This window comes from Pipistrellus hanaki (assembly GCF_964339955.1).
Source record: "Pipistrellus hanaki genome assembly, chromosome: 6".
NCBI classification, from domain to species: Eukaryota; Metazoa; Chordata; class Mammalia; order Chiroptera; family Vespertilionidae; genus Pipistrellus; species Pipistrellus hanaki.
Genome location: NC_140508.1, coordinates 32,870,078 through 32,882,812, shown reverse-complemented (window position 1 = coordinate 32,882,812; position 12,735 = coordinate 32,870,078). Strand labels below are relative to the sequence as shown.

The 12,735-nt window shown below is 48.5% G+C and overlaps 1 protein-coding gene across 1 annotated transcript; it reads left to right on the top strand.

The window, feature by feature from the left end:
* The first annotated feature begins 9,186 nt into the window (after positions 1-9,186).
* On the top strand, positions 9,187-11,798 carry LOC311624555 (uncharacterized protein C20orf202). The gene is made up of 2 exons (XM_084887955.1): positions 9,187-9,279; positions 11,544-11,798. Exons 1-2 carry the CDS (start codon positions 9,214-9,216, stop codon positions 11,775-11,777), a joined length of 300 nt encoding a protein of 99 aa, XP_084744081.1. The 5' UTR covers positions 9,187-9,213; the 3' UTR covers positions 11,778-11,798.
* The last annotated feature ends 937 nt before the right edge of the window (positions 11,799-12,735 follow it).

Sequence of the window (12,735 nt, the reverse complement as noted above, 5' to 3'; positions counted from 1 at the left end):
TTGGGGGTTTGGGGAGTTCTGGATAAGGAGGAGAACAGAGTACTTTCAGGCTGCCTGGGGTATCCCTCTTGATATGCAGTTGACATGTTTGCTATTGATATTATTTTCTCCTAAGAAAAACTAGTGCAGAATGAGTTACTCGTAATCATTTGAGCTTAAAAATAAGACATTTTTAAGTAGTTTAGCCCTAGCTGGTTTGGCTCAGTGGATAGAGCATCGGCTAGGTTCAATTTTGGTCAAGGGCACATACCCAGGTTGCCAGCTCAATCCCCAGTTGGGGGTGTGCAGAAGGCAGCCGATCAATGATTTTTCTCTCTCATCATTGATGTTTCTATCTCTTCCTCCCTCTCCATTTCTCTGAAATCAATAAAAAAAAATTTTTATAAAAAGTAGTTTAGCACAGCTAGTGTGGCTCCATGTATTGAGTATCCTCCCATGCACCACGAGGTCATGGTTTGATTCCTGGTCAGGGCACCTGCCAGGGTTCCAGGCTTGATCCCTGGTGGGGGCCCATGCAAGAGGCAGCTGATCAATGTTTCTCTCTTGCTGATGTTTCTATCTCTCCCTCTCCCTCTCTCCAAAAAATCAATGAAAACATATTTTAAAAAGTAGTTTATAAAATCAGTTATGTATAGGTTGTCCAGTAAACCCTCCTTGGTTGGTCTATTTGAACTCATGAAAAGTCGGATATATGCAAAGCTGCTCACCCATTTCCTCACTCACTCTTCTCTGTTTTATTTACCATCGTCCCCCCCCCCCACCCCCACCCCCAACTCCTTTCCTTTGTCCTATTTTTTCAAACCCCAGTTTAAATTATACCTTTCCTATTATCTCAACTCCTGGTGTCTCAACCCACACTGATCTTCCCTTCCCTGCTTATTTTACCTAAAATCCTACAGTGTATGTAACAGGTCAGTCATTGTTTTATGCACATTTGTTTTAAAAGCTTTGTTTCCCCAGCAAATATGCAAAGTATCCCCTCAGGAGTTCAACAGGGAGACAGGGGGTTTAATCACTCGCTATGTCATGTGCTGACCACCAGGGGGTAGCAGGGAATGAAGGAAGGCCCCAGGTGAAGGAAGGCCCCAGATGGATGGGAGGCAGCCAGGCAAAGAGAGCAAGGAAGAGAGACCCAGCAGAGAGACTGGCCTGGGCAAGGGCCCTAAGAGAGAAGGGGGTATGCTGAGTGTGAGACTTGAAGGAGAGGAGTGTGGTTGCCATGGGAGCTCAGAAGGGAAGTGGGAGGAGAAAAGGGTAGACTGTCAGTAGGCCAGGTCACTGCAGAACCTGGTGGGCCAAAGTGTTAGTTCTTTATCCTCAGAGCAGTGAGTAGCCACTGATCAGTGAGAGTAAAGGGTTAAAACTTTTCTTCTTTTGCGTGAGAATTATACCTTTCGTTAACTGTCTAGCACTGTCTCCTTGGAAACACATAAACATGTGTCCACTATGTTACTAGGCAACATTGCTGTGATAAAAATGACCCCTGAGGAGGAGGCTGGAATGGTCCATGTGGTAATGGATTGGAGATATCAGTATGAACTCGTGCTTGGCTTGTATAAATGCAGAAGATTCCGTATAAAAATATGTGTAGATATGTATATACACCGGGTTAGTATACATGCATGATTTCCTTTCTCTGTCAGCCCAAAGAGAAAGCAATGATACTGCATAACAATAAGCACACCTAGTGCCCAGATCTTGGTTTCTAAAACCATTCTCCAATAAAAAGGAATTGGGGAGAAATGGCTGATTGTGGGACTGGGGCAGGAAATATACAAGATGAGCTTGGAGCATCATATAGTGCCAGAAAGTAAGGAAGTGCTTAAATAAACAAATTCTCTCTCTCTCTCTCCCTCTCTCTCTCTCTCTCTCTCTCTCTCTCTCTCTCTCTCTCTCTCTCTCTCTTTCACACACACACACACACACACACACACACACACACGTTGGGTTATGTCAAAGGACATAGGGACCAACTGGAAGAGCTCTCAATGGCCAAACCTGGAAAAATTTGATCAACAAAATAAATAAAGGAATATTGGATTATAACCTAAAGTATAATCAGTGAAAAAAATGAGAATAAAAGATAAATCTCCCATCAAAGGGAGTTGAGGTGGGGGGCAGAACAACTTTGCAGGGGAGAAACCTGACATGCCTGATTCCCTCAGGCAGGTGATCAAGGTCAACAACAGTCAAATCATATTGACAGTGCATACCCTTGATGCAATGTGATGAGAATGGCACTGTGCCTCTGTGGCTTTCCTCCCCAATCCCATAATCCTAGTCCAGCCATGAGATAAAATAAGTGCCAGTTGAGGGACATTTTTCAAAATACCTGAGCAGTACTACTCACAATGATCACGGTCATAAAAAATGAGGAAAATCTGAGAAACCCATCAGCGAAGTGGAGCCTAAAGTGACATGATGACTACATGTAGCATGTTATCCTCCATGTCATCCTGAAACAGAAAAAAGTCATTAAGTAAGCACTAAAGAAATCGGAATAAAGGACTTTAACTAATCATGAGTCAATATTAGTTAATTGTAACAAATGTATCATACTGATATAGGTATTATTAATAGAGGAGATGAGTGTGAGGATATGGGAACTCTCTCTCTACTACCTTCCCAAATTTTCTGTACTCTAAAATTGTTCTAAAAATAAAGTTTTTTACCCTAATCAGTTTAGCTTAGTGGATAAAGCATCAGCCCACAGACTGAAGGGACCTGGGTTTGATTCCAGTCAAGGACACATACCTCGGTTGCAGGCTTCAAAGATCCCGGCCCTGGTCTGGGTGCATGTGAGAGGCAACCAGTCAATGTGTCTCTCTCATCGATGTTTCTGTCTCCCCACCTCCGTTCCACTCTCTAAAAATAAATAAATTTATTTTGGCTTTTTAAAGACTGATCGGTAAGTTACATCTGGGCTAGGAGGAGTTACAAATGCATGGCAGGATATCATACTTGGGGCTTCATGAACCTGGTGACACATATAACTGGGCGGGTGCAAAGATATTGGCGCCGTGGGACATGAAGCTTGTAAGCCAGGATGGCGTCTGTACCCATCGGATGGGGAGCTGGCCTTGCACCTGCGCTGTACTGCCTGCTGGATGGCAGCGAGGACTGCTGCTGAGAGAGGAGCGCCTGGTGCTCGCATTCGTGGGGCACCATGCCAGCGAGCTGAGGCTCCTGCCGAGCGGGTCAATGCCAAGTGTGACTTAGGATCATCTCCTGAGCCTGAGGGTGTATTTGAACCACAGAAGACCCTTTGTGGACATCGTGGTGGATGGCAGTGAGCAGGAGAGAGGCTTGCATTTTGAAAATATTCTCCCCCGGGTGCAAGGGGACAAGAGAGAAATAGAGACCACTTCATTTCTGTCTCTCAGAGAAAATAATCATTTATTTAAAGAATCATTTAAAGACAAATATACATAAATCAAAGCAGAGATAGTAGGCAAAAGTTGAAGAGGAGGGTTGTGAGTAGCAGAAGTTTGAAAAATACAGATAGAATCTGACCCCCTGTGTTCTAGATGAGAAAACTACGAAAACAGCCTGCCATGGGCCCAGGACAGGGATATGAAAGAATAGCCCAGGTAAGAGATTTCGCTAGGTGAAGGGAGGGGGAGAAAGGAGAAGTATTCCTGGAAGAGGGAACAACACTTCACAGGCTCAGAGGTGAAGTAATGGAAATTAATTTCTTGTGTGTTTATTTTAGTTTACAACCACTTATGTGGGCCTCTTCTTATGCCAGGTATTGTTCTAAGTGCTTTTCAAATATTAACTCAATCATCTTACCACCGTGTTCTGTAGGTGCATCATCCCCATGGTCCCCCTCGCTGGCACACTGGCAAGTGTTCACGTGTGAGGGTGGGAGGGTTTGAGGGCTCTAACATACATGTGGAAGCTTCTTCCTGCTACACATCTGTCTCGTGTATTTTACTAAGTGGGGGAGAGGGCTACGGTGCCTAGAACAGGAGAGGGGACAGCCCCAAGGGTGGGCAGGGTCCTAGACTGGGAGTCAGAAATGGAGCAGAGCTAAATGACACCTCTGAGTCCACTTGCCCTCCTGCCCACGTGCCTCGGGGCAGGCCACCTGCACCTCTCGCACCTGTGTGAGCCCTGTGAGCTGTGGGAGTCCGCTCTCCGCTGTGACCTTCACGGAGCTGTCGCGAGGAGCAGGCCAGGCCCTGGACAAGAAACACTTGGAAGAAAACAAAATAAGCGGGAGGGAGAAAGAAGGGCCTGCGTGAGGGAAATCAAGGGACCTGACTTCAGCCACTATGTTTTTAAGGACATTGGTTTGACTCCTGAATTAAAGGGAATGAGGAAAAAATAGTGTTTTTAATAAAGCAGAACTTAATTCTGCCTCGTGTAAAAGTATACTTGGCAGTTAAGCCTGGCATGACGGCTTCATCGGTCACAAGAGACCTGGGTTCCTTCTGTCTTATTGCTCTGCCATCCTCCACTTGTGGTCCAAGCCGGCTACGCCACCTCCAGCCCTTGTGGCTACATTGCAGTCAGCAGGAGGAGGATGGGGCCAGAGGCAGGAACCCTCCTCCTTCCTTTTAAGGGCACAACCCGGAAATTGCACAAATCCCTTCCATTTGTATCCCATTGGCCAGGATTTAACCACATGGCCACACTTACCTGCAAGGCAAACTGGGACCATGTCTTTTCCTATGAATGACCAGGAGAAAGGATATCAAGGGACAAGCGATTTTTGCTGGATTGCTTGGGCAACTCATATCTCCATTTGGGCCACAGTTTCTTCCTTTACAAATCCCTTCATTCTTTCACTCATGGATTCATTCTACATACACTAGTATATGCGCCGGGTTTGTGTTACAAAGTACTAGTTTGAACCACTTGACTGCTCATGGATCCTCCTACCAGCTGGGCCCTATTCCCCAGGAGGTCAGTTGTGAGGTTCTTCCTTGCTCACCGTTATGCCCCATAATCCTTGTGCCCCCAGCATCAGTGCAGGGTCTGACACACGGAAGCCATGTTATTAGCTGCCCATGAATAATGCATAGATGGGATTCTGGCTTTTGTATTTGGTGAAGACACTTTTCCTTGCTCAGAGTTTAAGTTCCTTCCCGTTCCAGACCTCCTGGCTCCACCTTCCCTTATCCCCACGTGCCAAACCTTTCTAAGCTTATGAAGTAAAATGGGCCAGAATCCCAAGATTAAAAATAAATGAAAGTTCATCAAAACAAGCTAACCATGAGAAATGGCTTTCCAGGTGGTTAGGTGTCAGCACTGGAGGCCAAGGACAGAGCACCAGACTCCAAATGCCATGCACTCCTATCCGCCCTCCACTGTGTTGGGCAGAGATCCCACTGGGTCTGCCCAGCAGCTCGGCCGATGGCTGGCTCGAGCCGCTGCCTGACGCTCCATCACTTTAAAACAACAGGCAAGACCTTCCACACAGGTCAGGGAGAACACGTTCTAGTTCCAGCCCTGTGGGGTGATCCTGAGAAATCCATGCCTCTTTGTCCTGTGTTGTTTTGTTTTGTTTTGTTTTGTTTTTTCAGTCCTTATTGGAGGAGTGAAGATATTTTTTCTACTGATTTTTTAGAGAGAGTGGAAGTGAGGGGCTGGAGAAGAGAGAGTGAGAGAAACATCAATGTGAGAGAGACATATTAACTGGTCCCCTCCTGCTCGTGTCCTGACCAGGGGCAGGGATTGAACCTGCAACCGAGGTATGTGCCCTTGACTAGAAATTGAACTGATGACACTTCGATCTCACGCAGACGCTCTAACCACTGAGTGACACCGGCCAGGGCCAGGGCCTTTGAATGTCAGTTTCCTCATCTAAAAAAAGGGGCGAATAGTAGGATCTATCTGTAATCAGCTATAAAATGCAGGTAACAATGGTGCCTCCCTCATAGGCAGAGGTTCCTAAACTTCCTCAGATCACAGCACCCTTAGCATGTCAGTAATTTTTTCATAGTGGGCCAGGCCCAAAGAAATACCTAACAGTTATTAAGCAATTCGTTTTAAACAACTTAATAATTATAGTTTACACAGTGCCCAACAGAGGTTAGTGTGTGTGTGTGTGTGTGTGTGTGTGTGTGTTTTAATTTTTTAAATACTTTGCGGTGCATCTGTGAGATTTCTGCCTTACCTCAGGGTGCCTCGGCACATGGTTTGGGAATCAAAGCTAGAGGTTTTAAAGATGAAATGAAGTTACGGATGGCAAGGGTTTAGCATGATACCTGGTGTGGAGTAGATCAGTAAATGTTGATTGTCCTACACTATCCTTCAGTTCTCTCGATCTTTCTGGGTCTCCTGCCAGGGCCACACAGCCATACTTTCTATCTCTGGCGCCCACCACCGGCTGGCTTCTGCTTGCCGCCTTTCCCCTGGGCCCCTCCGCTGGCCCCACTTCTGAACTAACTTCCTTCCTGGTCCCACTTCCTCACCCCTCCCAGACCCCACACACTTGGCGTGCCCTGTTCCTGGGTGGAGTGCACATCCCTGCCCCTTAACCTTGGACTTGGCCAAGGGACTCACTTTGCCCAGTGGAATGTGGTGAAAGTGTCCGTTCTGAGCTTAGGCTCTAAGAGGCCTCCCGGGGTTCCACTTGCTCTCTTATCCTTCGCCATTGAGAAGGGAAGATCACCTCATCCTGCCCCTCACACCACCACTGTGGCCCAGTGATTCGAGGAGGAGGACAAGAGACCCATGAAACAGGCTCCCATCTGCAGACCTGAAGTCTGATGAAGCCCACCCCCAACCCACCAACTCCAAGGTGGAAATAAACAATTGTTGTTTGAAAGCGTGGAGTTTTGGAGAGCTTTGTGACACAGTGTCCTTGTGACAATCCAACCTCTGTACCCAGTCCCTACAGCCGAACTTGGCTCGCAGTAGGCACTCAGTAAGTGATTGTTGAAAGAGAGAATTAAAGGGTATCCACTTCAGCCCTTGCCAGTGTGGCTCAGGGGATAGTACGTCAGCCTGTGGACTGAAGGGTCCCGGGTTCGATTCTGGTCAAGGGCACATACCTAGGTTGTAGGCTCGATCCCTGGCCCTGCTTGGGGTACGTGCTGGAGGAAACCAATGTGTCTCTCTCACATGGATGTTTCTCTCTCTCTGTTATTCCCCCTCCCTTCCACTCTCTGTGAAAATCAATGGAAAAAAATCCTTGGGTGAAGATTAACAACAAAAAAGAATATCTGCTTCATAGAATGCTGTGAAGAATAAATGTGGTGTCAGTTAGAAATGTGTTTTCCCAACTAAAACTGGGGTTCACTGTCTCACAGAACAGGCAGATGCTATTGGTGATTCTGTGACTCGGCGATTGCAAAGCCTAGGCAGTTTTCTCATCCTTTGTCTTGGGGTTGTAAGATGGCTACTATAGCTCCAGGCATCATACCACATTCAAGGCAGAAAGATGGAGAAGAAAGTAGGAATAGAGAGGAGCATCGTTGACATTTTCCCTTTTGTCAGCTAGATAAAAGTGTTCCTGGAAGTCTGAAAGCAAATTTCTGTTTTGATCTCATTCGCTAGAAATGGGACACCTGGGCATCCCAGAAGCAGGGGGACTTGGAGGATGAACATTCCCCTTTGTCTAAACGCTATGGAAGGGAGGGAGGGGACTGGGGACACAGAAGGAATAGATGGGGTATTTGCTCCAAGTGAGATTTTATCCTATCTAATAAAGAGGGAATATGCTAATTGACCATCAAGCTCACAAAGATGGCAGTGCCCACGGTCTATAAAGAAGGAATATGCTAATTGACTATCATGCCCTCAAAAATAGTGGCATCCACAGCCACAAGATGGCAGCACCCAGTCCCCTCAGCCCCGCAGCCACCCAGGGTCGGCCTGAGGTACAGGGAAGCCTTGGATGGTGGTTGCCCAGCTGCCCAGGGTTGCCTGAAGCTCAGGTAACCAGGGGGAGGCCAGGCTGAGGGACCCCGCCCCTTCAGTGCATGAATTTTCATGCACCAGGCCTCTAGTATATAAATAATAGAAATACATGTTTTATAGAGGAAAACTATCTATATCTACCAATCTATCTATCTATCTATCTATCTATCTATCTATCTATCTATAAGCGTAAGCGACCATTACTAATAAATGACCTAAACGACTGGAACGACCAATTGACCAGTCGCTATGACACGCACTGACCACCAGGGGGAAGATGCTCAATGCAGGAAATGCCCCCTGGTGGTCAGTGTGCTCCTGCAGCCAATCTCCCAGGGCCAGCTAACTGCCCATGGTCCCTCCCCCGGCTGGTCAGTTCCCATCAGCCCCTGGTGCTAAACAATTTGTCGACAACTTGCTTCTAGGTCAGGGTTTTGTATGTAGCTGAGCAGCTCCCTCGCTATGATCTATTGAAAGTCAGTTCACAACACAAGGGTTTGTCTCGCTCCCATCCTCTCCCTTCCCCAGGGACCGTGGTGGCAGTATGGCAACAAGAGAAGGGGGGGGGGGGGAGGAGGCAGGGAACTGTGCGGTGGTAGAGCACCAATGGCAGAATCAGCATCTGGCATCAATTTCTTCCACACCCAGTCCAGAGACCATCACCTCTTCTCCTGACCCCGTCGGGACCTTTGGGCCCCGGGCTGGAATGGGGAACCAGGGGTGGGTGGCAGCGGACACAGCCCTTTCCCAGGGGGGTGCCGAGGGCTGGCTCCCTCCTTAGGGCCAGTGGCCATCCTCCTGTGGTCCCTCTCCCGGGCTGGCCAACTCCTAGTGGTTCCTTGCCCTGCCCGCAGGCCCCGATCAGCCCAGCCCTGATCAGCCCTGATCACCCGCTGGGTCAAGGGTCCCCACCCGTGCACAAATTTGTGGGCCAGGCCTCTAGTAGAAATACAGTATATGTCACTTAGAGCCCTCAGGAGAGGACACCTATTCTCATAACAATTGTTTTCATCATGTAAAGCTTTTAGGTCTCTATAATCCTATTGGCATTAGGTCTTGGATTTTGGAACTTGCAGGCATGGAGGCACCATTATGCCAATGGTCTCCCTCCTGCCCCTCCCCCCACCTTTTCTCTTTAGAGCACTGAAACCCTTAAAAATAAAAAATAAAAAAAAATAAAAAAACCTACATTTTCCAATGTGAGCCACTTCCTGATCTCATTAAGTTCATCCTCAGTGATTTGGCCAGACTCTGCTTCCAGCCTGAAGCAGCCAGGAGATTGTGTAAGTCAACAGTCCATCGGGCCCATCACCAGGCAAGGTCTCTCCCAAGGACACTGAGATGAAAACAGCAGAAGAGCCAGCCCGGAGGCTTGAGCAGACCCTGGAGTGGCTGAGGAAGGAACTGGTAAGGCTTTGCATTTCTTTTTACCTGACGCTGCCACCCCACATATTCCAAGGTTTGCTGGTCCCCCTTCCCAGGTGCCCCATTAGCTGGGACAGAGGCTGCAGGCTGGGGTGTAGGCCCTGCAGGCAGCCCTCTGGGACCAGCCACGCAGCGCACAGTCGCCACCTCAGGTACAGGGATAAGTAGGTCATGGCCTACATAGGAGGCTCTGGGTGCACTGCGTGCCAGACCAGTTTCAGAAATTACACTGAGTCCTGGGTAGGTGCCCAGCTCTGCTGCTGTGTGGCTTCTACCAAGTGGCTTTACCTCTTTGAGCCTCAGTTTCCTTATGATAAGATGGGGATAACAGTTGTACCCACACTGCAGGGGTTACTGAAAGGATTCGGTGAGAAGATAGTGTAATTTGCTCGGTGTCTGCTCGGCACATCGGCTACCATCCTGACCCAGGTGGCTGTGGAGCACAGCGGCTGTCTTAGCCTCGGTGTACTGTATGTCTACCTGGGGAGAGGCTCGCACAAGGATTGGGGTGGTAACGATTCATTTTGGAGGTAAAAGCTCAGAGCAGTGAGGATGAGGAAATGGGGAGTGGGGGTCAAGGGCACATGCCCAGGTTGTGGGCTCAATCCCCAGTGAGGGACTTGCAGAAGGCAGCCAATGCATGATTCTCTCTCATCATGGACTAGAGCCTGGTGCATGAAAATTCATGCACTGGAGGGGGTGTTCTTCAGCCCAGGCTTCCCCCCTCTCACAGTCCAGGAACCCTCAGGGGAGGGAGGCGACCCTGTAATCAGGGGAAGGCAACGCCCCCATCACACCTCTGCTGCTGCCACTGCCGGCAGCGCAAGCCTCAGTTACCTGAGCCTCAGGTGGCCCTGGGCAGCTGTGGGGCTGAGGGGACTGGCCGCCACCATCTTGTAGCTGTGGGCACTGCCTTTTTTCAAAGTGTGACAGTCAATTAGCATATTCACTCTTTATTAGCTATGAGCACCACCATCTTTGAGGGTGGGGCACTCAATTAGCATATTCCCTTCTTATTGGCTGTAGGTGCTGCCATCTTTGCAACAACATGAGGGTCTATTAGCATATTCCCTCTTTATTAGATAGGGTGTTTCTCTCCCTCTTCCTTCCTCTCTGAAATCAATAAAAAAAAAAATTTTTTTTTTTTAATGTGTGGGAGGAAAATCCTAAAACTGAGGAAACACAGACAATGTTTTCCCAGGAATTAGGAAAGGGTGTCTGTGTGTTCTCAGGGGTTTCCTCTTTCTAGCTCTCTACTCTCTTGGTGTTATTACTCCTGCCTGCAGGGTGTACTTCACCTTAATATGAAGTCACTATCACCTTAATGCCTATAAATGATGTGTTAGTGAGGGTTATGACATGTAAATTGGGGTTGTCAATAAGAAGAATCATATTTAATGTTGATGATGATGATGATAATGAAGATCATCACAGATCTTGGTAGTTCAGTATGTCCTATTTTAGTGTGGGAACTAATTCATTCCATCCTCATCATGTTACTGGACCAAAGTATGTGCCCAATGGTTCAAAAGGCCAAAACTCAAAATGTCGGGGTTTGGAAGAAGGAAAGGTTTATTGATCAAGAAGGCACCCACTGAGAAGATGGGAGATCTAGTGGTGCCTCAGATCCATCTTGCCCACTGGACTAGGCCCAGGGCTTCTAAGGGGCTATGAGGAAGTGCTGGTGCTGGTGGGGCACGTCTTAATTAGAGGACCTCAGAACCTGGCCATCGATGGCCAGGTAAAAAGACATCAATACTGGATCTTCCTGGACAATAGAACCTTGGCTTCTGAAAGGATTACAGTGTTCAAGTTCCCATTATGTCCTCTTCCGGTGGTTCTGTGAGGTGCAGGCTGGGGCATGGGAGGTGGAGGATGGGGGGCGGGGGGGGGGGAGGGGGGGGGAGCCGGGTGTGGTGAGACTTTGGTTCTGGGTGCAGCTGGAGGCCAAAGTTCTCTCCTCTGAGCTATACTCTGGCTGCATGATTGTGGTCTGGGTCTGCTGTGTCTGAAAAGCAACTCAGTACCTCTTTGCACAGTGTAGGACCATTCTGAGCTGGTTACAGTAAGAGCCTCGGGAGGTAGGTGATTTGCTTTCCACTTTGCAGATAAAGAAACTGAGGCTTTGGTGCAAACGGTTTCTTTGAGCTTGTGGGCTTGTCTCCGATGAGACAGAAATGAGAGCAGGCTTTCTGGGGGGATGCCCGGTGCACTGCCCCCTCGCACACCTGTTCTCTCTCTCTTAGGCTGAGATGCAGATCCAAGACCAGAAGCTCCTGCTCACCCTGCAGCATCTTCGCAGTGTCCTGGAGGAGCTGCGTTCCGAGAGTGCCCACTGGGAGGACGCCATGTCCAGCAGAGGGACATTGCCCATCAGAGCTCGAGCAGGCTCCGAAGGCCGGGGTCAGCTGCCCGTGGCAACCAGGCGGCTGGCCCAGCTCCTCCACGGGGCAGATGGCCGCCGAAGCTCCCTCCCTTAACTGGTCAGAGATGACCCTGGGCTTGAAGTTTTGTGATGCTGTTGGGGTGGGGAACACTAGGATGGGAGTCAGGAAGTCCCTAGGTTCGCCTCTGTCCTCATCTACTAAATGTCCCTCGACTTCTCTGTGTCACTCGTTATTTCTCTGTCAGATATCAGCATTTTTGATGAGGCACATATTGGATGTGAACATGCTTTGACAAACACGAATATGTTACATGGTTCTGGAAAGCACCATGAAGTAATCCTATCCTTGGGAATTTCTCAAAAAGTAATTGTTAGAACAAAGAGATCAATGTGCAAGGAAGTTTATCTAGCCTTGCCATGGTGAAAAACAGAAGCCTGTGTAACGCTTGATGGTTGTTTTCTGTCTTCCAACAGGACTTTTCATTCCCCTTTATCTGAAAGCAGCAGACGCTGTCACCATTCTGGCTATAGGGATGGACATGTGATCAGGCCTGCCCGGTTATAATGCATAAGAAGCCCGATGCATGAAGATACGTGCTAGAATGGGCTTTCCTATCCCTGGCTGCAGGCACTGTCTTTCCACTCTGGCCCAGCCCCTTTATGCTCAGGCCCTGGAGCCCCTCTTTCCCCTCCAGGAGTCGCCTCTTTCCACTCCAGCCCCACCTTCCCATGTTGCCCAGAAGCTCTGAAAGGTGGGGGTATAGGGGTGGAGGGTAGGACAGAATACCAGCCCCATCACTCGGCGCCTGTGTATGCAAATTAACTGCCAACTATGTTGGGTGAGTTTGCATATCACTCCTGATTGGCTGATGGCGTAGCAGAGGTATAGTCAGTTTACATGTTTGTCTATTATCAGCTAAGATGGTCACTCTAACAACAAGACTGGCTAAGTGGGTTGGCTGAGTGGGTCAGCACATGTCTAACAACATGATTGGCTAAATGGGATGGCTGAGTGGGTCAGCACAGCCAATCACAGCCCTTCTCTGGGATTT

What these genes read in the sequence shown, in the direction of transcription:
- LOC311624555 (XM_084887955.1), top strand. Translation starts at nt 9,214, where the DNA reads ATGAAAACAGCAGAAGAGCCAGCCCGGAGGCTTGAGCAGACCCTGGAG. An exon ending in AGTGGCTGAGGAAGGAACTG is followed by an intron (nt 9,280 to 11,543) that starts GTAAGGCTTTGC and finishes TCTCTCTCTTAG; the next exon opens with GCTGAGATGCAGATCCAAGA.